The 25,043-nt window shown below is 62.6% G+C and overlaps 1 protein-coding gene across 1 annotated transcript; it reads left to right on the top strand.

Annotated features, from left to right (window-relative positions):
• Positions 1–17,889: 17,889 nt before the first annotated feature.
• ID2 (inhibitor of DNA binding 2) lies at positions 17,890–19,961 on the top strand. The gene is made up of 3 exons (XM_037527044.2): positions 17,890–18,237; positions 18,562–18,625; positions 19,129–19,961. Exons 1-2 carry the CDS (start codon positions 17,890–17,892, stop codon positions 18,616–18,618), a joined length of 405 nt encoding a protein of 134 aa, XP_037382941.1. The 3' UTR covers positions 18,619–18,625; positions 19,129–19,961.
• Positions 19,962–25,043: the final 5,082 nt, after the last annotated feature.

Genomic DNA, 25,043 nt, shown 5'->3' with positions numbered 1-25,043 from the left:
GGAGTGGAGTCGGGAGCTGGAAGCAAATTTGGTCAGGCAACTGAAGCATGGCTGCAGACCCAGAAGACCCCCCACACGCCGCAGGATGAAAAGGAAAGGCGGCCGCCCTGCCTCCTCCAGCCATCTGCCCGCAGCGCCCGGCCGGCCCCTGGTCAGCCCCCAAACAAAACCGAAGGCAGATTCCAGCCGGTTTTCCATTCACTATTCATTCAGGGGTCCCCGCATGCATCAGCCAACCGCTGTGTTAAATCAGGACCTTCTCCCGGAATTGACATGGAAATGAAGTCCTGGGCTCCTCAGTAAGGAGGCGTCCTAGGTAGCCCCTCGACAAACCCGCCCTTTTCACCCCACTGAGGCCCAAAAATTATCTCATAACATCACGAGGTCTGCGTGCAGACCTCCCGCCTGTGGGGGCTGGGTGCGTGTCCCACACCACCCCTCCCACGAGGCCACCCTGGAGCAGGAGTCCCCCAGCCTAGGGGTCCTCCCTGTCTCGGGGCTCCTTCCCACAGCCTGGCCTCTGAGCCGCTACACACAGGGGTGCTGGGCCTGGATGCTGAGCACCAAAAATTTCTGACGGGGGCAAAAAAGGTGGTCCCCTCAGTTAAACTACTTCAAGTGACCTTGTCATAGAACCTTATAATTAGTCCAGCAAGGAAAGCCAGACCAAGAAAGTGTGTGCGTGTGTGCGTGTGTGTATGTGTAGGTTCAGAGACGTGTGTGTGTGTGTGTGTGTGTGTGTATTGGTTCAGAGACGTCAACTAATGAATTTTGCTCAGACTCTAGCAAATGGCATTTGCTCGACTAATAAGTATATTTGAAATTTATTTAAATCGGTCCAGGTCAATAAAACGGAAGGGCACACAGGGAAGTTGGGGACTTCACGCAGGACTGACCGTCTCCAACTCATATGCATTCTGCCCTGGCACATGATTTCATTTAATTTGATATTTAAGAGCCCTTTTTGGAAGGAAAATGAAGTTTTCTATTTGCAGTAACCTCACCTGAGGCTGCCTATAGCCAAGAAGAATAAATGTCACGTCCATTGCAAAAAGCTGTGGGCCCTCCTGCAGAGGGGCGGGGCATCCTGTGGAGGGAGGGGGCACCCTGAAGGCGGCGGGGCATCCTGTGGGGGGAGGGGCCTTCCTGCAGAGAGGTGGGGTACCCTGGAAAGGGGCAGGGACCTGCAGGAGGGCTCTGAGGGCTGCAGCCCTGTTGGGCTCTGAGGTCACGGCTTGTGTTGGGTCTCCCAGTCCCAGTCCAAGTGATGGTTTGGATACAATGTTCTGGACTGAGTATGAGATCGATTTTGGCCACCACCGTGTTGCCGGAGCGGCTCCTTGGGATGGGCGGCAGGGAGAGCCGCTTCCATTGTGGGCAGTGGACAGACAGGCCAGCCTGACCCCAGCTGTCTGCTCCACTCCCTCTTTCAGCACCCCTCAAATGCTTTTAGGGCAGGACTGAATTGTCACACCGGACTTCACTGCGAGTCCTGCAGACCTAATGCGCTTTTATGGTGACCAACGCAAGAAAAATTACTTTGGGCTGGTCAACCACGGGTGAAACTTGCAAATCACATTTGGGCGCCAAGCTGTTATAGAGCAACCCCGATATTAAACGGGTTCCTGGCTGTGGGTCCTCACCCGCGCGCTTTAAAGGGACTTATGAATACTCTACTACAGACACACGCCAAAGGGTTAATAAAAGGTTTATTTACAAGAGAAAAGGAAATAAGGAAAATGTACAACTCAGGGAGAAAATAGGGAAATAAAGTCTTTCATGCGTCCTACCCGATCCGACGACCTGAAAACCCAAAGTCACTCTCCGAGCTGGCCTGAGCTGCGAGCTGGCGGGGAGCCAAAATGGGGGAACCCCCCAAAGCCCACGTGTCTGCCTTTTGTATCCACCTGGCTGCTTCACCCCACCCTCAGGTCCCAGCCACCTTCCCTTGGGTGGTGATGGGATTTGGAGTTCCCAGTGTCTTTGGCTTTGACCTGGGGTGGGGGTGGAGTCCACAAAGCCTATACGGAATTTGCTTTGGGACAGCCTTTTCCCCCTAACACTTCCTCCAGTCATCCTTGCAAAGGCAGCTCTCTGCCGGCCGACGCGCAGGAGCTGACCACTCGGGGGACCAAAAGCCGGCGGTGGAGGCCTCTGGAGGTTATCATGTCTCTGGGGCCTCCTCCTGGTACCTGGGGCCAAGACCCACAGGTGCGAACCATCGGAAATGGCTCCCTCCCCCGTCCCATCAGCACCTGGGCTCAGGCCCTGGGCCTGGCTCACAGGGAAACTGCAGCAGCTCCTCCCTGGGCTCCTGCCCCCACCTCCAGGCAGCCTCCACCAGCCCCCAGCAGGCTTCTGCCAGCCATGGGGTCCCCCCCAGAGTCTGATGTCACCAGTAAGGGGGGAGGGGGCTGGGCAACCCAGGACTAGAGCCAGGCTGCAGCCTCCATCCCACTGCCGTCTGCCCTCAGAGACGCCCCTGCCATAGCCCTTCCTAAGCAGGGCCCGGCTGCCTCTCCGGGTTCATCTCCCACCCCCGCTCCTCCGGAGTCCTCAGAACGGCCCCTGACCTTTCCCGGATCCCTCACATCTGTGGATCCTGCCCCACCCACGCTTGGCTGGGCTCTTCTCCCCAGGGCGACAAGTTGGTTATGGGTTAAAGTGTTTCCCCAGACATTCCGATCTTGGAGGCCTCACCCCGTTCCGCACGCGGGAACTTCTGGGGACAGAGACTTTACAGAGAGAGTCGGGTTGAGGTGAGGTCCCAAGGGTGGTCTTGGCCCTGTGCAACTGTACACACCTGTGTCCTTCTAACAAGGAGACGTGGACACAGACTCACACGGCAGGGTGGGGGGACCGGTGATGACGACATGAAGACGCCATCGGCAGCCAGGGAGAGACCTGGGGCAGCCTGTGGGGTAAATAATAGTCAGGCTTTCCCACCCTCCCGCCATCAGGATGGATGAGGGATCCCTGCGGCCCTGCACGCCTGACGGCGGCACCTGGAGCGGCGTGTGGGCACGCACAGGTGGGCGCCCCCAGGCTGAGCCGGGGATTCTAAGGGCGGCGTCACAGAATCAGAAGACCAGAAGGAGAGCAAGCGAGAGACGGGAAGAGAACCAGCAGAGACCACGAGAGAAGGCCGGAAAGCCCAGAAGGAAGATTCACGGGGGGCTGGGAGCCTGCCAGCCTCCGGGCCCCCCCACCGCACCCCTGCCTGCCGTGTACCTGGTAAACTCAGTAAAAGCCTGAAAAAGCCACCGAGGGCTCCAGGACGCCTCCTTCCCCGTCCACTCCGGTCATAGAGATCCTGCTCTGGGCCCTCCCTGCTGCTACACAGACCCTCCCTCAAGCCTAGACTGGGAGAAAGTGTCTGCTTCGGAAGCCCCGTCTGTGGTGCTGGACGGTGGCGCAGGCCCCGCAGGCCCAGGGGGATCTCCAGCTCTGCACCACGCCCTGGGGACGTGGGTCCCAGAAATCCCCGCCCAAAGGGCCGCCTCTTCCAGGGCCTAAGCAGGGCTCTCCCCTGGGTGTGTCCTCCCAGAGGAAACTTCACTGCTGAGAATGAGGTGAAGTATTCCCAAGACCCAAGGACCCCCTTTTGTGGGGTGCGAGGAAGGATCTGGGTTCAAGGACTAGGGTGTCCGCAGGTCACTCACAAGGTCCTTCACGAGGCGAACAGGCCCAGAGGCGGGAAGGGACGCTGCAGGGCCCCTGCCCCAGCCCTGGAGTATCGACAGTGAAGACTCGGCCTCGGCAAACAACCTTTCACAGTTCCCGGTGCCGCTCGGGCCTGTGGAGGGGGCAGCCGTCAGTGGGTGGGGGCCGAGCGGCCCCCTCAGCTTGTGGCCTGGACAAGCATGAGCACGGCAGGCCCCCACTGTCCTCAACACAGCAGCCCCTCCCACCCCACCCGGGGCCTGCCAGCTCCAGCCTCCGGCCTCCAGCACACCGGGGCCTGCGCGGACAGAGGGGGTGGGAGCCGCCTTCTCAGCTGGCTCTACCTCGACCCCCACTGCCTGGCGAGGCAGCCCCAGCCACAGCAGCCACACCTGCTGGCAAGTCCTTCCCTGAGGTCACCAGGGACTTGGGTTTCAGCCTCCAAGACTTGCTTGACCCAGAACTTCTCACTTCAGGCCGCTGCCTCCCCTCACCCGGCAGGCCTCTTCCCTGCAGCCCCCACCCCTACCTGCCTCTGCCCCAGCAGGTGCCGCAAAAACAGTACGATCAGGGGTGTTTCCAAACCTGAGGGGCTCCAGGCCTCTCAGGCGCGGCCGGAGAGTTGGGCCAGCAGGCAGGCAGTGCCAAGGCCGAGGCCAGGGTGGGGGTAGCGGGGGTCCTCAGCCCCAGTCGGGCTGGCCCCCCTCCAGGCCCACGATCCCTGCCCGGAACCTTGCTGGAAGCCCGAGGGCCTCCCCTTGCCTGTCCAGCTGGCTCTTCCTTGGGTGCGAACTCACCAGTGTTCGTGTTTTTGTTTTCTGCTTTCCCCATTTTACGACCTTCCCGAGTCATTGCTCGCTGCTCCTCCGCAAGTCCAGAATAGCCAAGCAGTCGGCGCACTGTCCTCTCCTTGCAAAACCTATTTGTCTTCCTTATATCCCAGAGCAGTAAAACTGAAAATACGATGGGCTTGTTTTGGCTGGAGCCCCCAGCACCTTCCTCGGCATGGAACTCAGAGTTGACAGAAGCCACAGGCGTGGGCACGTCCCCCCGCGGCGTCGCTTCACTCCTGGCTGTTGCTCCCGGCTGCTCTGTGCCCAGAAAGTCCCCCTCGTCGCTTGGGCCCAATAGGGCTCCCCTTCCCTGCGCCCCCTCCTCTCCACTCGGGCCTGGCCGGCCGGCTCGGCTCACCCACCTCTTGCCAATCAAGCCCCACAGCTGGCCAGCAATGATTTGCTGAATGAGCTCTGGGCGCTGGGTGCCCCCTCAGCCCCTGCCCCTCCCACCCAGCCACCAGCCACCCTGTTGTCCCTCCTCACTCTTCCAAATAGCTGCACCGCGATCCCCAGGGGCGCCGCCTTCCCACCGGGCCCCAGCAGACAGGCCTGGCCAGTGAAGGGCGCCCGGGCCACGCCAGGGACTCCCCCTCACGCAGGGGCCCACGCACAGCCGGGGACCTTTCTCAGCCCCACAGCCCGCTCATAGCCTGGCCACTCTAGCTCCGGCAACTGCTCTGGGCCATTCCGCGGAGGCCACCTGCCACGCGAGGATGAGTAAAGCCCTGCGCCTGCCCCAGGAAGGCCCCCTCTGGTGAGGAAGGCAGATCCAGCAGTGGGGGAAGGGCAGGAGCACAGGCGAGCGCAGGTGCACGGGTGGGGGAGCCCAGCAGAGGGCCTTCCCCAGGGTGGGCAGGACCAAGCTCCTGAGAGTGAGGGAGCCTCTGAGCAGGCCCTGGAGAAGGAGATTTTGCCTTCGAGAGAAGGGAGGTGGGGGGCCAGGGGAGGGGCTGGGGGAGCCCTGAGTGGGGTGTTCCTTTCCTCCCCTGGTGAATCTGTGCTAAGGCGAGACCCAGAGCTCAAGGCGCAGGGGGTCAGCCAAGGGAGGATTTGAGAGCAGAATTAAATGGGGTCGGGGGGAGGCCAAACAACTCCGTGATGAGATAATCACATCTCAGTGCAATATTTAAGAAATCAAAATTAACGCAGGGGCCTCCCTGGTGCCACAAGCACAGCACTGTGACGCTGTCCGTGGTCTCTGCAGCACGAGTTCCATCCCCGGCCGGCCAGGGAGCTACCCACAGGGCGCAGCAGACCTCTCCTGTCTCCCCGCTGCTCCCCTCAGCAGTGGGTTTCAGTAGATCCGCCTGTCCTGCTCCCCACTCTGTCTCTGGTGAATCCTCTCACCCCCGCCCCGTGCCTCTGGCCTGCGCCCCGCTCTTGTATGCATAAATAAATAAATCTTAAAAAAAAATTAATACAAAATTCCATGATAAAATACTGAATTTTAAAATACAGACAGATCCGTATTACCAATTTCTCCTTTTGACTCTGCCTCCTTTACTCGGTTAAAAATGCAGATTTTTACGAGTTCACAGCCAGGGTGTTGTGCACTTACTCTTACCAATAATTTCCTTCATATCTGGGAAAAGAAACAATAAAGATAGTTTGAGCCAAAACTCACTCCAATCTTGGTCTCTAGCAAACTCTTCCATCTACAAATTCCCTCCACCTTCTAGAAAATAAAAGCATGTCACTGTCAGTACTTCCGTCCCGGAGCTGGAAGCGCTGCTCAACACCCTCTTCCTCTGCTCCTCCAGGACCGGCGCCAGGGCTGTGGGGGGAGCGTGCACCCTGCAGAAGCCAGGGCTGCCGGAAGAGGCTGGGGTGGGGGGGGGCGTTGGGGGGTGGGGGGGGCGTTGGGGGGTGGGAGCTTCTGCAGAAGCTGGCAGTGCTGGCTGCAGAAGCCCCACGGAGGGAAGCCCGGTGTCAAGGGGCAAGTCTGGTCATCTGCTGGGTTGGTGGGTTTCAAAGGAAAGGGAGGAGGCCAGGCCAGCGCGGGTGAGGCCCGGGACGCCCCTGAAGGCACAGATAGAAGCGGGGTTGCCAACACCGCCTTGACCCCCACGGCCCCTTCCTCCTCGCAGACCCCCCAAAGCCCGCAGAGCCGGCCTCTGGAGCCAAGCCCAGAGAAACGCCTGCCCCAGGCTCCGCTCGGGACCGCAACATCTTCTGGAGCTGAAGGGGCTGTGTCGTCGGCAGAAAGGCCAGGGGTCCAGGATGGCCCCAGACGCGGAGATCCCTCCCGGGCCGGGCACGGGGGGCAGAGGGGAGCGCCCGGGCGAGTCGGAACAGCCCTTCCCTGGCCTCCCCACATCAGATCCCCAATTGTGGAGCCTCCCAGGGTCCGAGACGGGGTGTCTTTTCAAAACAGTCCAAAATGCCTCCACCAGAGGAAAGAAGCAAAAGGCTCACTAGGAGCCGTAGCTTGGAGCGAACTGTTCCCCCCAAATAAACAAAGCTGGTAGAGCCGCAGCAATGAGGACCCCGGCCCACCCCGGAGGGGGCTGTGGCTGTCTGGCCAGGAGGGGCCGCCTCCCCGCAGGGGTCCTTGCGAGCCGGGGCCCTGGCTTCCTCCCCCGCCACCCTGGGCCAGCTCCCAGGGCTGGCTCCGTCCCCCCTGCCCGTCACCCCTGCTCGTCACCCCTGCTCGGCATTGCAGAGCGGGGCCCTGCCGTGTGGGCGCGAGGACATCTTGGCCTTTTCTTCCTTGCGCGTTTACTTGGCAGTGGTTGTGCTAAGCAGAGTGACTGCTCACCGCATGCTGGTGGTGCGGGGAATAGCCCGGCTCCCCCAAAAGGCAGGTTGCTGAGTCAGGCTGAGTCACCCTGGCAGAGAAATCCTGCAGGAAGTCACCGAACAGCTGAGGCAGAACCATGTCGTGCGGGCCTTCCCAGAGCCACAGGACAGGGGCCGGGCGAGTCAAGGAGAAGGGACGGAGGGATGAGGGACGGAGGGACGGAGGGATGAGGGACGGGGGATGAGGGACGGAGGGGTGAGGGACGGGGGATGAGGGACGGAGGGGTGAGGGCCGAGGGATGAGGGGCGGAGCACAGAAGCCCACTGGAAGCGTGAGGCCGAGCCTCCGCCCCCGGCTGGTACACCTTGGCTCTGACAAAACGGCAAATCCGTGTGGATAAACATAGAATTAAATAAAAACAAAACACGGAGCTTCCTCCCTTTCCAGGCACAAAGATTGCTTCATTTTTTTTATTTTGTCCTTTGTTCCGATAATACATGATTTGCATTCAAGTGTGAACAAACAAGTTTATTTCGATTATACATCGCGGCCTTCCTGAGGGGACGGGGCGGGCTGGATGGCGGATCCCCGCCTTTCCCGCCACGTCCCGCTGAGGGGCCCCGCGTTGTGCGATCAGCCGCCTCTGCTCGCCGAGCGGCCTGCCCGGGGGTGGACACCAGGTGTGAGGAGAAGCCGACGCTCCTCTGGCCGAGGAAGGGGCTCTCAAGTTGTGTCGGGCCTGGGGCTCGTCCCTAAAATACGTGCTCCCCACTTCCTCCTCTGTGAAGAAGCAGAATGTCTGGGAATATTGTTCAAAGATAGCAAAGCCCTATCCGTGCCCAGAGGACCCTCGATTCCTGAGCACACATGGAAATACTGGCTTGTGAGCTTGGTCACTGCTCCACTTGAGAAAAACTTTTTCCTCTTTTGCCCCTGTGTGGCTTTAAAGGGGGGGGGGGCATCCCTCTGTGACCTCAGAGGTGTTACTTAAGCTCTCCAAGTTGTCGTACTGAAATGCAGCCCCTGATGCCGTAGCTGCTTCCTCTGGGTGCCTGTTAGGGTCCAGGGCACAGCCTCCTGCATGTCCAGCCCTCGCCAGACCTGCTCCTCCCTTGGCGACCTCAAGTTCCAAGAGACTTGCTTTCTTCCAGCCCTGCTCAGATGTCACCTTCTAGATGCTGCCACCCAGAACCCCCGTCCAAACTGCTCCCCCATCCTTGCTCCCAGCACGACTCATTCAGTCTGCTCCCCCATCCTTGCTCCCAGGATGGCTCACCGCCACTCCCTACCTTATTGCCACAGCCTCGATCCTCCAACAGCTTGTGCAATTTACTCACCAATTTTCGCTTCCTTGTCTCTTCCCACTAGAATAGGACACCCTGGTGCTCAGGGAGTCTTGTCACTGGTGACCCTAAGGCCCTAGAAGAGGCCCTGTCACGCGGTGAGTACTCGGTAAATACTCACGGGGGGGGGGAATAGAGGGGAACTTTGGGCTCGATTCATCTGTGGGGTCACCCACACTGGCTGACATTTCTGAGCTGGAAAAGCCGGGGTAAGGTCCAAAGGTTCTCCAGCCTGTGACTTCCCTCTTTGAACCCACTTTGTTGTTTGACTACTGACATGTCTTCATCAGACGACTGTCTGCTCATTGACTCATGTAAACGTTAATAAAACAACATGAAAACAGCTTCCTGCATGTTTCCTCTCGCTTTCCTTCGGGTGTAATTACCTGAAATCACAAGATACCATAGACGCCGATGAGTAAGCCCCTAACTGAGCCTCCAAATGACAATTCTTCCCTGGGAAGACACCCCAATGCCAGTTTTGCTTTTCCCTTCTCCCCCTAGCCTGCTCCGCCTTCTGCACAATTCCAGCGTCCTCGGAGAAGTCAGTCCCTCCCCCTGCCAGGGAGGCTGACAGCCCCATCTCCACCCGGCGGCTGGGAACTCACCCTTATCTTTATTACGGCCTTGTAACTCACAAGGGATATTCTAACATGGCCACTTCCTCCTTTGCTGCCTCCTCCTCACACCTACTCCCTGGCCACAAAGTCAACGCTGCCCAACACGATAGCGGGTTCTGGGTTTTCTTCACCCCAGCAAGCCCACCACCCACCCCTCGGACACCTGCTGTCTCCCGCACCCTGGGAAACTGCTCTGCACAGGCCTGCGCCCAGCAGAGGAGGCGTCAGCGTGCTAAAGGTCGTGCAGGAGGCCCAAGGCTCCAGCCTGGTGCTGTTTTCTCCCAGCCTCCTGGCAGTCAGGTGCGGCAGCGCGGCCGAGTTCCAGCCCCATGGCTGCCGCCAGGGCGACTTTCCCGCAGGGGCGGTGAGAGACACCTGTGGTTGTTCCAACTGGGTAGGGGGTCCGTTAGGATCTGTTCACAGCAGGCAGAGGCCAGGACAGGTCGCTCTGTGTAGGCGGTGGGCACAGACGTGGAAATCAGACAGGTGTGGGCCAGGGCCAGCTCCCCCTCTCCTGGCCAGACTGACAGGAGCAGGTTCTGTGGCGGTGTCCTGGCGCAGGCAGGCCCTCATAAGAGGGGCTGAGGGAGATCAGGCCAGACAAGAGCCTCGGGCAGGCCGAGTGTGGGGCCCTCCAGCAATGACCCTGCCGCGGGCTGAGGCCTGAGTGGGAGTTCCCATGCAGGAGTCCCGGGCTCTGCGGTCTCAGCCAAGCCAGCCAGTGCCCAGCCCAGCAGTCACGTCTGTGAGGTGCACAACAGCCCCCCGCCGCTGCGTCAGTGTCGGCACAAGGGCTCTCGGGGGTGGGGACTGGGGGAATTGTAGTATTATAGTTTCAATGCCGGATTCTCTTCTGGACGGAGGAAGACTATAGATTTTAAATGCCAAGGGTAGCTTTATCGATTTTAATGAAATTGCCCCAAATATGAGCCCAGCAGAGTGTGAGCAATCACATCTGCATTGCTCATGCCCATACACGGGGGTCCCCAGTGTCACCTGGGAAATTAACTCCATTTCCGGTCAGCTACACCACCCCGTCTGCTCTAGTGACGCTTGCCTTCCTAGCAGAGCCCTCCCCTTTAACCTCTCGTCACGGGGCACAGAGGTGCAGAGACCAGTCCGGGTCGCCTGTGGAGGGCCAGTGCCAGCAGGACCAACAGTGGCCACACTCCAGGCTGCTTTGCTGGAGCATGAGTCAGGCTTGGTCAACAGTCTTGACCAGCGCTTCCAGCCACAGGGAGGACCGAGCTCCCCCAGGCCAGGGAGTCCACCTCTCCCCCGCGGTCAGGACCAGGCGAGGTGTGAGCGGGACACACACCTTCTAAAGTCCATTAGTTGATGAAATAAGGCACATACATGTGAGAGTGCTGTGTAAGTTCAAACAATACAAAAATATGAATAGTTTTCTTCAAACAGATTTCACTGCTGGGTATTTTCTATTTTAAAATAAATAGAGAAAATCAAGTGAAAGTAAGGGAACTTCGAGCTCCAGACAAGACAGGGTAAATACGTTTTCCTCTCTTCCTGCGCTGAACAGAACTAAATCCCGCTCCCTGGAAGGAGCGAGGAAACACACAGGCTGTGACTGTAGGGGAGGAACTACACGGTGGCCTTTTCTCTGAGGGTTTTCGGTTTTTTGTGGGTTGTTTTTTTTTTTTTTTTTTTTTTTGGTGCGTCCACTGAACCAGGTGCTGGAGAAGCTGCCACCCGAAATGCCATTGGTCATGGACAAAAAGAAAATAAGAAACATGCGCTTTCTCTAAGCACAGGACGGAGAAAGAGGCAGCCTGGCGAGACAGGAGACAACACCCATCTCACTCGAACCGCGCACCGCGGAGTTCCCTGCGGCCCCCACCTCCACAGCCGCCAGCAGGAGCCGTGTGGCAGGCCCGGGCTTCCATGCTCCTGCTCCTGACAGGAGAGGCCCCGGCTGTCTCAGCCGCTCTCCCCAGCAGGCTGGCGGCGGAGGCGGCGGAGTTGGGGGGCACTCTCTCCCTGCTTGTCCGCAGGGACCCTGACTTCAGCCCCAGCTCAGCTATAACCTGGCACCACCCTCTCTCCCCACTGGGTGGTCTCAGGGAAAACTGAGTGAACCTCGAGGACATCTGCACCTTGCAGAGGTTAGAGGTGTCCACCCCCGAGTGTCCCACTGGGACCAGCAAGGAGCTGCTTCTCCCTTGAGCCAGGTGCTGTGAGCGGAGGCCTGCTAGAAGGGAAGCAATCAATAAAATGACATTCAGGTTTTATAAAATAACACCCCAAAAGTCCAGGTTTTGATAAAAAAAAAAATCACTGATCATCCCAAGAACCAGGAAAAGCTCAACTTAAATGAGCAAACCTAATTAACAGCTGTGAATTCCTAGTTGACGTGACGTTGGAATTGACTGGAAAGGCTCCATGAACCCCAAAAAAGTCTTCCAATGAGCAATTATGAACATGTGAACATGCTAAAAAAAAAAAAAAGTCAGCCAAAAAATAGAAGATATAAAAAGAACCAAAGAGAAAGTTCAGAAATGAAAAATTCAGTAGCCAATTGAGGGGAGGGGGCAGGGGGGAATCTCACGGGATGGTCCAAAGCAGAGAAGAAGAATCAGTGGACTTGAAGACAGAACAATAGAAACTACCCGAACTGGACAACAGAGAGAAAGCAGACAATGGGCATAGCCCCCTGGACCTGCGGGTCTCCAGCGTAAGGTCTAATGTCCATGTCATCATGTTCCTGGAGGGAGGCGAGCAAGAGAGAGGCCAAAGAGGCGTGTGAAGAGTTGACGGCTGGATTTTATTCCACATTTGGCAAAAGACTTAGGCTCACAGACTCAAGAAGCTGAGTAAACCCCAAACAGCAAGAACACAAATAAATCCACACCAAGATACACCAGCGGCAAATTTCTGAAAACTATAAGGAGAGCCAGGAGAGGAGAACAGGGCCGTCTCTGTCATAGAGAAATGCAACCCAGAGGACAGCAGGTCTCGTCAGAAAGCATGGCAGGCACAGGAAGTGGCGCCACGTGTCAACCCGAGACCGGGGATCCAGCAGACACCCTTCAGGAATTACAGGGACAAGAAGACCTCAGATGCAGGAAAACGAAGGACTTAGCCCCGAGAGGCCCACTCTTCAAGAATGCCTGGAGGATATTCTTGAAAAGGAGAGAATACCGGAGCCCCGGGAATGACGGACATGGCAAACACAACAGACTGTCCTTGTCCTCTGAGTTCTCTAAAAACAAATGTGTGGGTCCCCGCAGGGCCCAAGAAGGCTCAGTCTCACCCCGTAGGAAAGCGGCACCCAGGCAGACGGAAGCTTTAACAGTGTGGCCCCTGCACACCTGCTTCAGCAGCCCCTCGGGACACTTGTCCAAAAGTGGCTTCCTGGGTTACACCCAAGCCCGCGGAATCAGTTTCTGGAGGGGGGCCCTGAACTCTGCGCGCAAAGGTGATTCTTACGCAGGGAGGGTTTGAAGGGTTCTCAGGTTGGAGCCAACCTTTTGCTAAAGGGCCCAGCTCACTCCCTCAGAGGCAACATGGAAGGCAGGTGAGAAGTGTTTTGCAGACTCCTGGCTGAGCAACCCACCTCGCAGAACTGAACAAACTTCCAGGTAAAAAAAGTAATCACAAGCCCACCTGAGGGCACAGTCACCCCCTCTGCATCTCCCCAGGTGTGTCCTAGTGAGCCTGGCCCAGAGAGGGGGCTGCTGCTCATCGGTGTCTCAGTTTCTCTTTCTGTAAAATGGGGGCAGCACGTGCTTTCTCTGATTCATGGGGTCAAGGTGAAGAGCAACCCGGCGGCAGTGAAGGGCTTGAAAGGGGCTGTTCTTCCCCCAAGCCAGTGTTGAACTTCCCTTAAAGAGGCCACGTGTTCCCAACGCAGTGCCTGGGTGCTCTCCCCGGGCTCTGGAAAGGCAGGTGAGCCTAAAACAAAGCACACCACCTAGTCACAGGCCGCTCCTCTAGGGTCCCATTGAGGTGGCCTGGCATAGAACCACGAGCCCCTGGGCATCAGAGGGGCATCAGCCCCGGAAGAAGGCGGCCCGCAGGCATGTCAGACCTCGGTGGCCAGGGGTCGCTTCAGGAGACCTTGCACGTCTCAGAAGTTCCCGGGGTCCCCAACACTAACTCCCTGAGGATCTGCCCCGGGTCCTGCGCCCTCCCCAGGGCACGTGACAGGTGGTGCCGCGCTGGGGCTTTCAGAGCCCTGGGGGAGGCCCCTCAGCTGGCCAGGAGATCTGTGAATTGTCCCTTTTCTGCAAGGACGTGAAAACGGGGTGGGGGAGTAAGTCTGTCCTCCGTCGAGGGGGCGGTGTTCCGAGCTGTCCGCGGGGCGGGGGGGGGGGGGGGGGGGGGGCCCTGTCCTCCAGGCCGGCGGGCGGGCTCCCCCACCGGGGTCGCGGGCCCGGGGCGCAGCGGGGCGCAGCGCGCACACGTGGCTCCGGCCCCCAGGCGCGCGCGCGGGAAGGCGCACAAGGTCTTTCTCGTGGGGGCCTCGCGGGCCGCGGCCTCGGGGTTCGCTTTGGGTGCCGCCTTGCGAGACGGGCGAGCGGGGGACCCCGACCAGCCCGCCGGGGGCGCGGGGTGCGGCGGCCGGGGGTCCCGCGTCACCAGGTCTCCCCGCGGGGCCGGACCCCGGCACGCGAGCCTCGGGCGGCGCCAGCCCCGCGCGGGCAGCTGCGGGCGCCCGGGTAGTCTCCAGGCCTCCTCGCGCCCGGCGAGGGGGGAGGCCCGGCGGGGCCTCCAAGACACCCCGAGGAGGACACACACCCCCGTTCGCGTCCCGCGGCTCTGCGCGCTTCCCTCCCCCGCGGCCCCTCGTCGGAGGCGCCCCAGACCCGAGCCGGGTTATCCGGTTTCAGCGTCGGGGCTCCCTCCTGCCAAGGTATTAAATAAACAAGTAAAGCGAAAACTCGAGTCCTTATGTAATCCAGATGCCGTTTCCTCGAAAACCACACGCGCTCCGGGGAGCCCGGCGGCCGACAGGCGCCGCGCCCCGCGCCCGGCCGGGCCACCCCCGCGGGCGGCCAGCCCGGAGCTGCAGCCGCGCGCCCCGAGGGCCGGGCCGGGGTCGGAGGCGCCGGGAGCGCCGGCCCCGGGTTCCTAAGGGAGCTTTCCCCGAGGGAGCGGGCGGCGTCGGCGCGCGCGGCTGCCTTGGAAGTTTGGGGCCCTGGACCTCCTCCGCCGAGCACGCGGCTCCAGGGGGCGCGGGGCGCGGGGCGCGCGGGCGCGGGGCGCGGGGCGCGGGGCGGGGCGCGGGGCGCGGGGCGCGGGGCGGGGCGCGGGCGCGGGGCGCGCCTCCCCGGGGCGGGGCGGGGCGCGGGTTCTGGAACAGTCTGCCGGCTCCGAGCGCCTCCTCCCAGGCTTCCCAGGCGGAGGCCGGCCTCGGCGGGGCGGGGCGGGCCGGGCCGGGGTCCTCCCGGGTCCGCGCGGGTCGGGTCAGCGGGGCCAGAGGCACCAGCCCGGCCTCCGCTGAGACGGCGCCGCCGCGCCCGGGCGCCGGGGTTGCAACCACGGGGAAGAGCCAAACCTTTTGCTTGGCAACCCCGGGCCCCCACTAGCCTCCCGCGGCGCTTCCCCTCCCGCGCCGCCGTCTCGGCCCCGGCCCCGGTCCCGCCCGAGCCGCCCCGCCCGAGCCGCCCGAAGCCCAGCGCGCGCGGCGGGCAGGGGCGCGGGGCGCGAGGCCGGCCGGCCGGGCGCGCGCTGGGTGCCGGCGCGGTTGCCATGGCAGCCGCCTGAGCGGCGCCGCGAGGACAGGCCCGCCGGCGGCTGAAGGGGCGGCGCCTCGCGCTGGCGCCAGAGAGTCTGCTCGGGGCTGCGGCTCCGGCCCGCCGCGGCCCGGCCCGGCCCGCCGCCGCCCATTCATCACCTGTCAGGGCGCGCGCGGGGGTCGCGGCGGCTCGGACGCAGCTGTGGGAACAAAACCCGGCAAGAAAGGCGAGCGCGCCGGGGCAGGGCGGGCCAGGAGGCCCCCACCCCGCCGCCGCGCGCCCCGGCGCCCCCCGGAGCGGCCGCTCCGCACAGCCGGGCCGGACCGCCCGGGCCGCCGGCCGAGCCTGGGCTGGCCCTGCGCGCGGAGGAGCGAGCCCCGGAGCCGGGTCCGGGAGCCGCCAGGGCGGGCGCAGAGCTGTAGCCGAGCTGGGGGCGCGGGGACGGGGGCGTCCCGGGGGCAGGTCCCGAGGCCCCCGTGGCCACCCCCCCCACGCCGGCGCCCTTCACACCCTCCCGCCGCCCGCGGGTCTGCAAACCCTGGGCCCTCCGGGCAGCTGGGCCCATCGGAACTTTGGAGGCCGCTCATGCAAACCCCCCTGAGACTCCAGCGGACCGATTTTTTTAAAGGCGCGGAACCAGCCCTGGAAAGGCTCCGATCGCTCTTTCCCCACGAAAATGGGGTTTTCAGGGCGATTTCGCACTGGGCTTGCTGAGACGCACACACTCAGGCCCCTTCTTAATGATTAACTTATACAGCCTCGTAATCCCCTTAAAATGATCTTTAAATGAATGTGGAGCTGGTAGCGTGCCAAGTGCATCGAATTCATCACCACCAGGCGCACTGGACTCTGACATGGCCGCTAAAGAGAGAAACGCCAGCAAACTTTCACCATATTTAGCCATTTTACTCCATCAGGGTCCAAAAACGATCCTGGGAGAAGGCTCTGCCTTCATCCACTTGCAAGTGTGTAAAGTCGCACCGCGCCAGGCTCATTACGAGCCAGCCCAGCGCCCGGCTGTGGGGATAACGAGGCTGGCACGGATGTTAACATACGGTGTCCTTGGAAAAAGCGAGGAATGCGTCAGTATCGCAGAGCTGCAATGTCCAAGAATCACAAGTAATAATTTGAAAATCCCAAAGATGTTTGTTTACATTGGCTATTATTGTAAAATAGTCAAAGTATAACATCATGAACCAAAATAGTGTCAAAACAAAATCTGTTCCACTGTGGCACGTATGTGACAGAAACACATGCACACAAAGTACATCAAAAGGCTCGAACTGGGGGGGACTCGGGTATTAAATCATTTCCAGACTTAATATCAGAGGCGAGGCTGTGCAGAAACCAAGTGGCAGCGGCGTGGCCCGGCCCGAAGGTCCCCAGCAGGTTTCCCGGCTGGACAGGAAACCTCCACGTCCACCCTCCAGTCGGCAGTGGCGGCGTTTCCTGACGGTGACAGCCGCCGCCTCCCCTCCAGCTCGGCCTCCCAAAGCGAGGCCCGGGGCAGGCACCTGGCTGGAGGCCTGTCCGGGACGGGCCGGCCCACCCGCTGAGAAATTAATCATTAATTGCAGGAGAAAAGTGCTTGCCCATTATTGAACTTTGCTGCCTCCCCAGCTCTGCCCCCTCGCTCTCTCTTACACGCAAAGGGGGTGGGGGCGAGGACAGAAAGGACGGGACGGCAAGGCACTTAGAAACCTCTTGCTTTCTGGGATGTTCTGGTTTATTGAGCTCTGGATAACTGATTTTCAAAACATGCAGCTCATTCGCCGCGGTCCTCAGCTAAGCGGGAGCGGTGTGTGAGTGCGCGGGGAAGTCTGTGAGTAAACAGCTTTTCAAAATTAGGACCCCAGGACTGAGATCTCGACTATTTAGAGAAAAAAAAAAAAAAAAAAAAAAAGGGGGCGGGAGGGGACAAAGGCCGAAGAAGCTGCATCAACACTTGTGCAAAAACATGTCAAACCTTGTCGTTGACATTTTTTAAAGAAGCATGAAGACGCGGTCGCCGGCCTGGACCACCGGCCGGTCACCAAGCTTTGAACGCGCAGCGCGCCGGCCTGCGCGGGCAGGAACCAGGGTCTGCGCACAATTAATCTCACCGCCGCGCCGCCGGCACCCAAGGGCGCCGGCCCGGGCTCCTCAAGGGCAGCGCCTGCAAACGCGGCCTCGATGTGCAAATCCCCTAATGATTCCCGATTAATAGTCGTCAGACCGCCTCGCCCGCTGGGGCAGGACCTTGGAGCAGGCCTGTCCCGAGCTCCGCGGCGACCGGCCCCGGGCGGCAGGGGCCCGGCCAGCGCCCCCGCGCGGAGTGGGCCGCGCCGCCCCCCGCGCCCCCCGCGCCCCGACACCCCCGCCCGGGCCGCGGCTCCCCCGCGCGGGGCCCGCCGGTCCTCGGACGGCCCTTTCCCGAGGCAACTCGTGCGCGTTTCACTGTCTTCTGAACCGCGTTCCTCGTCCTCCCCACAGCCGCGGGGCGCGCGGGGCGCGGGGGCGCGGGCCGGCCGGGGGTCCCGTGGCGCCAGGGGAGCGGGAACTCGGGGGCGCCCTCGGACGCCCGGGTCCCCGTCCCGGGCCGCCGCCGCCGCCGCCGCCGGGGACCCTGCGCCCCGGCCCCCCACTCCCCCGCGCCCGCGCCCCCGGCCCGCGCCCCCGCGCCCCCGGCCCGCGCCCCCGGCCCGCGCGCTGTTCTCTATTTACCGCCCCAGCTGGGCCGCGCCGCCCGCCCCCCCCGCGGGGATTGGCTGCGAACGCGGAAGGACCGAGCGCTCGCCCCGCGCCCGCGCCGGCCAATGGGGGCGCCCGCCCGGCCTGACGGACGGCCGCGCTCCGCCAATGGGGGCGCGGGGACGCCGGGCCGCGGGGCCCCGGCGAGGGCGCATAAAAGCCGCCCCTCGGCGCCGCGCGCCGCACTCCGCGTCCAGCCCGCGCCCGCGCAGCGAGCCCCGCAGGCGCGGCCGAGCCCGGGCAGCGCGCCCGGCCCCCAGCATGAAGGCCGGCAGCCCCGCGCGGCCCGCGCGCAAGGGCGGCCTCGCGGACCGCGGCCGGGGCGCGTCCCGGGCCAAGGCGCCGGCCGACGACGCGCTGCGCCTGCTGTACAACATGAACGACTGCTACTCCAAGCTCAAGGAGCTGGTGCCCAGCATCCCGCAGGACAGGAAGGTGAGCAGGATGGAGATCCTGCAGCACGTCATCGACTACATCCTGGACCTGCAGCTCGCGCTGGACGCGCACCCCGCCATCGCCGGCCTGCACCCCCAGCGGCCCGCGCAGAGCCCCGCGGCGCGGCCGCCGCTGACCACGCTCAACACGGACATCAGCGTCCTGTCCCTGCAGGTGCCCGCGGCCCCGGCGGGCGGTCCCGGGCGGGTGCCGGGGCGGGCGGCTCCTCGGGCGGGTCCCGGGGCGGCTCCTCGGGCGGGTCCCGGGGCGGGCAGGTCCCGGGGCGGCTCCTCGGGCGGGCGGCTGCGCGCGGACTCGCCGCTCGGCCGTGAACTTTGTTTTCGCCCGCGCCGCGGTGGACGGAGCCGCGCGAGAGGCCGCCGGCGAGTCCCGAGCCGCTGCGCCCGGACGGCGGGGTCCGGCCGCGGTCAGCGCGCCCGCGCGCGGAGGGACGAGCAGCGGCCGGGCCGCGGGGTCTCACGCGCGTCTCCCCTGCAGGCGGCCGAGTTCCCCTCCGAGCTGCTGCCCGGCGACAGCAAGGCGCTCTGCGGCTGAGCGCGCGGTGAGTTCGGGCGCCCCGGGCTGGGTCTCCCCCGGGCGCGGCGCGCGGGGCTCTCCAAACCCCGGGGGCCAGCGGCGCCCCCCAGGCGGCCTCCGGGCGCTGTGCCTCCCCGGCGCCCCGCTCCGCTCGCTGCCGAGCGCGCCGAGCTCCCCGCAGTTCATCTCATCGCCGCCAATTCCGCGGGGTCCCCCTCCCCGAGCCCCGGCCCCTGCGCCGTGGCCCGCGCGCCCCGCCGGCCCCCGGGGGCTGCTCGCGATCCGGCCGGCGCTGGGCACGGGCTGGCCCCGGAGCGCCCGCCGGAGGCCTGGCCGGGGCGAAGTCGCCCGCGTCTCCGCTGTCTTCGTGCCCCGTCTGCGCCGAGGGGGCCGCGGGGCTGTGCCCTGGTCGGGGCTCGGCCGATCGCGGAGTGCGGGGCTAAGGGCTCAGCCCCGCGGCTCCCCCGGGCCGCCCGCCCGCCCGCCCGGGGCTGCTGCTCCTAACCCGGCTCTCCCGCTCTGTGGCAGGTGTCCTGGCTGTTTTTCCTCCTTTGCACAACAGCAAACCCGCGGGCGCTTTCTAAGGCGCTGAACTTATTTTTGACCATTTCACCAGGAGGACAGCGAGTTGGATGGACCTTTTTAAAAACATGGAAGGGACATTGAGGGTGGCCACCCCCTGCCCCCCGCTGTCCTCTGCCCCGGACTGTGATCTTAGTTATTTATGAAAAAAGACTTTTAAATGCCCTTTCCGCAGCTGGAAGGTTTTCTTTATATACTCTTCCCACCACGGGGAGCGAACCCGGCAACATCACAAGGAATTACCCCACGTAAGCAGACTTTGCCTTTTCTCAAAGGTGGAGCGTGACTTCCGGAAGGATCCAGTGTTCAGTCACTTACATGAGTCTTTTGGTCAGAAATTGCCTTTTTGACGCAAGCCTACTGAATGCTGTGTGTGTATTTATATAAATCTATGCCTATGGAGCGAGACCTTGTGAACTCTTTCATTGGAGTCCTGTACAGTGGCAGGGATGTCTGTTTCTGCCTGCAGAGTGTCATGATGTCCTTACTCACGCTGAACTTTTTATAAAAGTTTGGTTGTAAACTTAACCCTTTTATACAAAATAAATCAAGTGTGTTTATTGAATGGTGATTGCCTGCTTTATTTCAGAGGACCAGTGCTTTGATTTTTATCATGCTATGTTATACCTGAACCCAAACAAATACAAGTTGAAGATTTATGTACACTGTATACGATGATAATAAAACATGTCTGAGTCCATCTCTGGATCCGGAATGGTTTTTAAGCGTGCTCCGGCTCGTGCTCCCTCTGGTTCCTACCGAACCCCTACTCCCTCTTCCTTCCCGTGGGGCCCCCCATCAGATGCGAGCTCCTAACACCTCTGATTGTGGGGGGCAAAGGGCTGCTGCTTTGGAGGAGTTGCTGGGGATGGGGGAGGTGCTCCCACAGAAGTTTGAGTCTGCTGGGGCGCTCGGGTACCGGGAACCGTTTCCACCCCAGAGCTGCAGGGCTGCGCCCCGGGAGCTAGACAGGACGATGCCCATGCAGTCTGGAAGGACTACCTGTCTGAGCAGCAGGCGGCTTCTCTGGAGGAAATGAAACAGCTTCTGGAGGGATATTTGGGGAGAAAAGACCCCTCTTTTCTGCCCCCAGAGCGGGCGTGCAGCCACACCTGACTGCTCCCCAGCCCCCTGCCCTGTCCTTCCTCCACCTGTAGCTCCCTGCAGGGAGAGGGCCTGGCCCCCGCTTTCCAAGACAGGCCCTGCTACCTCCTCCGCCCCGACAGCCGCGCTGGACTGCTAGGGAGGGAAACGCCTCTCACCTCACAGAAGTAGCCCTGGCAGCCCCGGTGACGTCTGAACCCAGTGCAAAGCAGTTAATGCAGGCACCTGTTTAAAATTCCTGTGTGTCATGTTTACAGCATGTCCTCCAGCTGGAGGACACTTCCTCCTGGGGGGGCGGGCGCCAGTGGCCCGACGGCTGGTCGGCGGCTGAGGGCCCGGAGAAGGGGCAGGGAGGGGCGGGTAGGTGTCTCACCTGGGGCCGCTCCAGCAGGTGCTCGGGGGGCGCGGGAGTCGGCCCCTGCGGCGGCCTGTCCCGGGTCTCCAAGACATCGCCTCCGGCGCGGGAGGGCGCGAGGCCGCCAGGCTGGTCCGGCCCCGTCACTGCTGGGGGGGGGGGGTGAGGCGCTAAGGGGGAGGCCTGCCCCCCACCCCAGCATCCCCGCCAGTCATGCCCTCCCTGGGCGCCGCCTGCACCCCACCACGGCGCCCGCAGGCGGCCCGCGCCCCGCTCTGGGCGCAGCCCCAGGGGTGGTGGTTGGCACTGGCCATGCCCCCCGCCCCCTGCCCCCTGGCTGGGGCACCCGGGCTGGGTGGGCCCCGGCTCAGGCCGCCCTCCGGGCCTGTCCCCTGCCGCCCCGGCCCCGGCCCCGGCCCCGGCCCCCGCTGCCCTGCACGACGGGCACCTGCGCGGCCGCCCGGCCATCGGGGCGTGGAGCGCCAGGGCAGGTCCGGCGGGGCAGCGCCAACACCGACGGAGGGTCCGCGGCAGGGGCCCCTGCGCTTTCCGGGGCAGCGCGCAGGGGGCCGGCCCGAGGCGCACCTGCGCGGCCTCCGGGCCCCCAGCAGGCGCCGCGCGCAGGCCCAGCGCCCCGAGGCTCCTCGCCGCGAGCCGGGCGCGCGGTGGAGGCCGAGCGCCACCTGCCGGCCGCGCCGGGCAGGCGCGGGGCCGCGGGGCCGGGCGGGCGCCGCAGGGAGGCCAGGCCCGCGGGCGGGCGGCCGGGCCGGCCCAGGCGGCCTCTGCAGGCGCGCGGGCTCCCGCGCGCGCATCTCGCCCGGTGCGCACCCCGGCTTGAGCGGCACCCCCGTGCCCGCTGGCACCTCCGCGCGCTGCGTGGAAGCGCAGGATGAGCCCTCCGGCCACTCTCCTCAGTTCCTCCAGTTGTTTCCAAACTCCGCGTCACGTTCACCCGGGCCCCTGGGTGGGACTTGAAAGAAACAGGGGCGAGCCTGGCCGTCCTTGCTGAGGTCACCCCACTCCTGCCTCTCCCCGGCCGGGTCTGGGGCGTCTGAGTCCTCGCCAGCTTCCAGGAGCCTGCCGGGGGCTGGTCCCCGAGACTCTGAGGTCCTGACGTGGGAGCGACCTGGCCGCTGCCTCGGCTGTTCTTGCCGGTGCTTCCTCGAGCGAGCGAGCGGGGCGCGCGGGCCCTGAGCGGGGCGGCCTCGGTGTGCGCGGCAGCTCCCCCCCCCACGCAGCCCGCTCGGCGTCCTCTGGGCCTGGCCCAGGCCGCCGGCCGGCGCGTTGCCTGGCGTTTCCGAGCATGAGCTGGAGCTGCCGGCTCCGGCCTGCGCCGTCTCTATCTGGCTCTGGAGTCGAGGTCATGCTAACCTCAAACCATCGCTAAGCGGGCTAGTTTAGATTTAATTTTAGTTCTCAAAGTCACAGCTAAAGCCTCAGCGGCAGGCGGGGACCAGCCGAGAGTGAGCACAGGTGCACAGCAGCCGGCTCGGCCCAGGGTTCTGGGGGGCGCAGGGGGTGCTCCCAGGCTGGTGGAGGATCTAAAAACGGCAGCTTGTCAAAAGAAACTCTTTTGTGGAGCTTTTTTTCTTTCAGCCCACGGGCAGATCTTCAGGAGGCTCTCCACAAGGCGCACCACCAATTGGTGGGGCCCCCCTCACCTGACCCTCCAGGTTCCTGGTGCTCCCCGCGGCTGGAGAGGCGCCGGGCGGCCGCTGGTGTCTTTCCGGACGAAGGTTCTGTCGAGACTGAAAAGATTTCAGAGTTTAAGGAAGAGCTGTGAGTAAGAAGAGGGTGTTCAGGGCCCACCCGAGGCTGCTGACCTGGGGGAACCCCCGTGGGATCTCCGGGCTCCCTAAGTTTGGTTTCAGTTCCTGTGACTTCTGTGTAGCTGGATCCACCCCGAGGGCACAGAGGACATTCCTGCAACACGGGCGAAGGACAGAGACGCCCGGGCTCCGCCGGCCCTGCCAGCGAACGGCAGGACGCCCTCGTCTCCCCGCACCCCCGAGGGCGCGCGCCAAAGGCCAGGCCGGCCGAGGCACCTGTACCCCAAAGACGGGCCCTGGACGCCAGGGCCGCGCGCCCCCTCCGTCCCCCGACGGGGCGGGCCCCCGCGCCCCCGGCGTGCTCGCTGCAGACAGAATGTCCCTCTCGCGGGCGGCTTCTCCGCGCGGGGACGCGGCTGCCCCGGGGGCCCGCGGGCGCGGCCGGACGGTGAGGACGCCTCGCCCGGGCGGGGGCGGCAGCTCCCCCCCACCCGCGCGGAGAGGCCCCCGTCCACCGAGGGGTCCGAGGGGTCCCCAGGCTGCTTTTCCCTTTCCCCTTCTACGGATTTCTCTCCCCCGGGACGCGGCCCGACGCCCTCTGAGCGGGTCCCCCGGAGCCGCGGCCAGCGGGGGCGGGAGTGGCCAGGCCAGGCCCGCGGCTGCCCCGACCCCCCGCGGCGGGTGCGGCCTGAGGAGCGGGGCCAGCAGGGGGCGCGCGCACAGGCCGAGGGCCGGGCCTCCTTCGGGGCGCCCGGAGCGCCCCGGCCTCGCTGGGGCGGCGCCTGCCCCCGCTTTCCTTCCCTGACGGGCTCGCGGGCCCTCGGTGGCGGGAAGGCCGCGCCCGCGGGGAGACGCCGGCTCCTGAGGGGCCGGGGCCGCGAGGGCTTGTGGGGTGCCTGTGGCTGGGGTTCTCTCGGCCGAAGGCCCCGCGCCGCGCCCCGGGGGAGCCGGCTGCCGCCGCCGTTGCTCCCCAACCGCCGGGCCAAGGTCCGACGGCCCTTGACAACATGGCGACTGGCTCCCCAGAGGGAGGCAGAGAGAGAACCCCAAGACCAGAGCTGCCGTCCTGTGCAACCCAGGCTGGGGCGTGACCACCCCCCACTTTCAGTCACCGGCCAGGCCTGGTGCAACGAGAGGGCGTCGGGGCGGCGGCCCCGGGAGGCGGCCTCGCGCGGCCATCTTGGAGCCGGCTCCGCCCGCCTTGCTGGGAAGACCTGGGGTCGTGAGGGGGGCCGGCCGGGGCCAGCGCGGGGGTCCTGCTCCCTCCGCTGCTGTTGGAAATAGTAAAGGAGCCGATCATGATGAGCAGCAGCCACACCCCATCCATCCCACCAGCAAGCAAGAAACGCCTTTTAAAAATGACTGACTTCCCACTGCAGGCCCCATTTTAGAAGGCCTTGGGAAACATTTGGTGGAAATGGCAGGGATAATTTTGGCCACGTAACTCCAAAGCCAGGCATTTCTTGCTTTGTCACTAAAACTCTCCACTTAGGAATGACGCTGGCACTTTCTCCAGGGGCTGGGCGTCTAGATGTCATGGATTTATGTGGGTCTTTTTTAGTCAAAGCCCATATATTTCAAACTAAGTAGACCACAAGTAACTTGGGTTTTTACCCAAGAAAAAAATATCATATTATGGAGCCGCCCTCACAGAAGATCATCACTCGTGAAATCATTTACTTTTCCCAACTATTACTCCTGTGGATTGAGATACCTGTTGACAGAACCTCGAACTGAGGTCAGAGTATTTCCACTTGTGTGATGACAGGGATAACGTTGGCATAAGGAAAGAAAGGTAGGTAGGTAGGAAGGTAGGTAGGTAGGTAGGTGGCCAGATGATGAAGGGAGGGAGAGAGAGAGAGACACACTGTTAAATATTTTGGAGTTGTAAAGATTCTTCTAGAAGCAGATGGAGTGCTGAGGGGAAATGAGCTCCAGGTATGATAGCCAAAGAAAACAGTTAGGGATTCTTCCTGCTCCGGCCCTGCCTCTTGGCCTGTCCTCACTCTAATGGATGCACAGCTGGCCTCAGGGGAGATATCGATTACCGGAAGCCTATCTTATATAATCGATAGTGTTCCTCAGTCTCACTGTCGAAGGTGCCACCCAAACCCAGTGATCGGTTGAGGTAGACAAAAGGGCACAAATTCTGGAACTGTTCGACTTGGCCCTTGGCAGTTTCCTCACATTCTTACACAAGAAGATGGTCGCTTTTGTGTCACATCCAGAGATAAAGACGAGGGACTTGAATCCTAAATCTTATGTTGATATGCAATCTGAAAATAGTATATATCGAAGATTTTTATACACTTCAACATTTTCTGTGTAAGGCCTTTATATTCTTAGTTATAGGCAAGAGCCCAAGTTTTCTGAGATCCCATAGCCAAATCATCCGTGAAATGGAAGAGGGAAAAAAACCTCTTCTTGGAAGCCATATGCAAGAGAGATGGTGACAGGGGCGGCAAAGAAAGCCACTTCTATTTTTTACATCTTTTTCACTATAGTAAGGGTGTAAATTTTAACTGACATTTTCCAACTAAGTGAAAATCATCCTGGGAGAAAAGGAGGCAGTTACATACTAAAAGGCTATTGAAGGTTTCCACGCGGGAGGATAATATCTACGTGACTTCAAA

This window comes from Talpa occidentalis, unplaced genomic scaffold, assembly GCF_014898055.3.
Source record: "Talpa occidentalis isolate TD23 unplaced genomic scaffold, MPIMG_talOcc4v2.1 talOcc4.5, whole genome shotgun sequence".
Lineage (NCBI taxonomy): Eukaryota > Metazoa > Chordata > Mammalia > Eulipotyphla > Talpidae > Talpa > Talpa occidentalis.
This window is presented reverse-complemented; position numbering and strand designations above follow the sequence as displayed.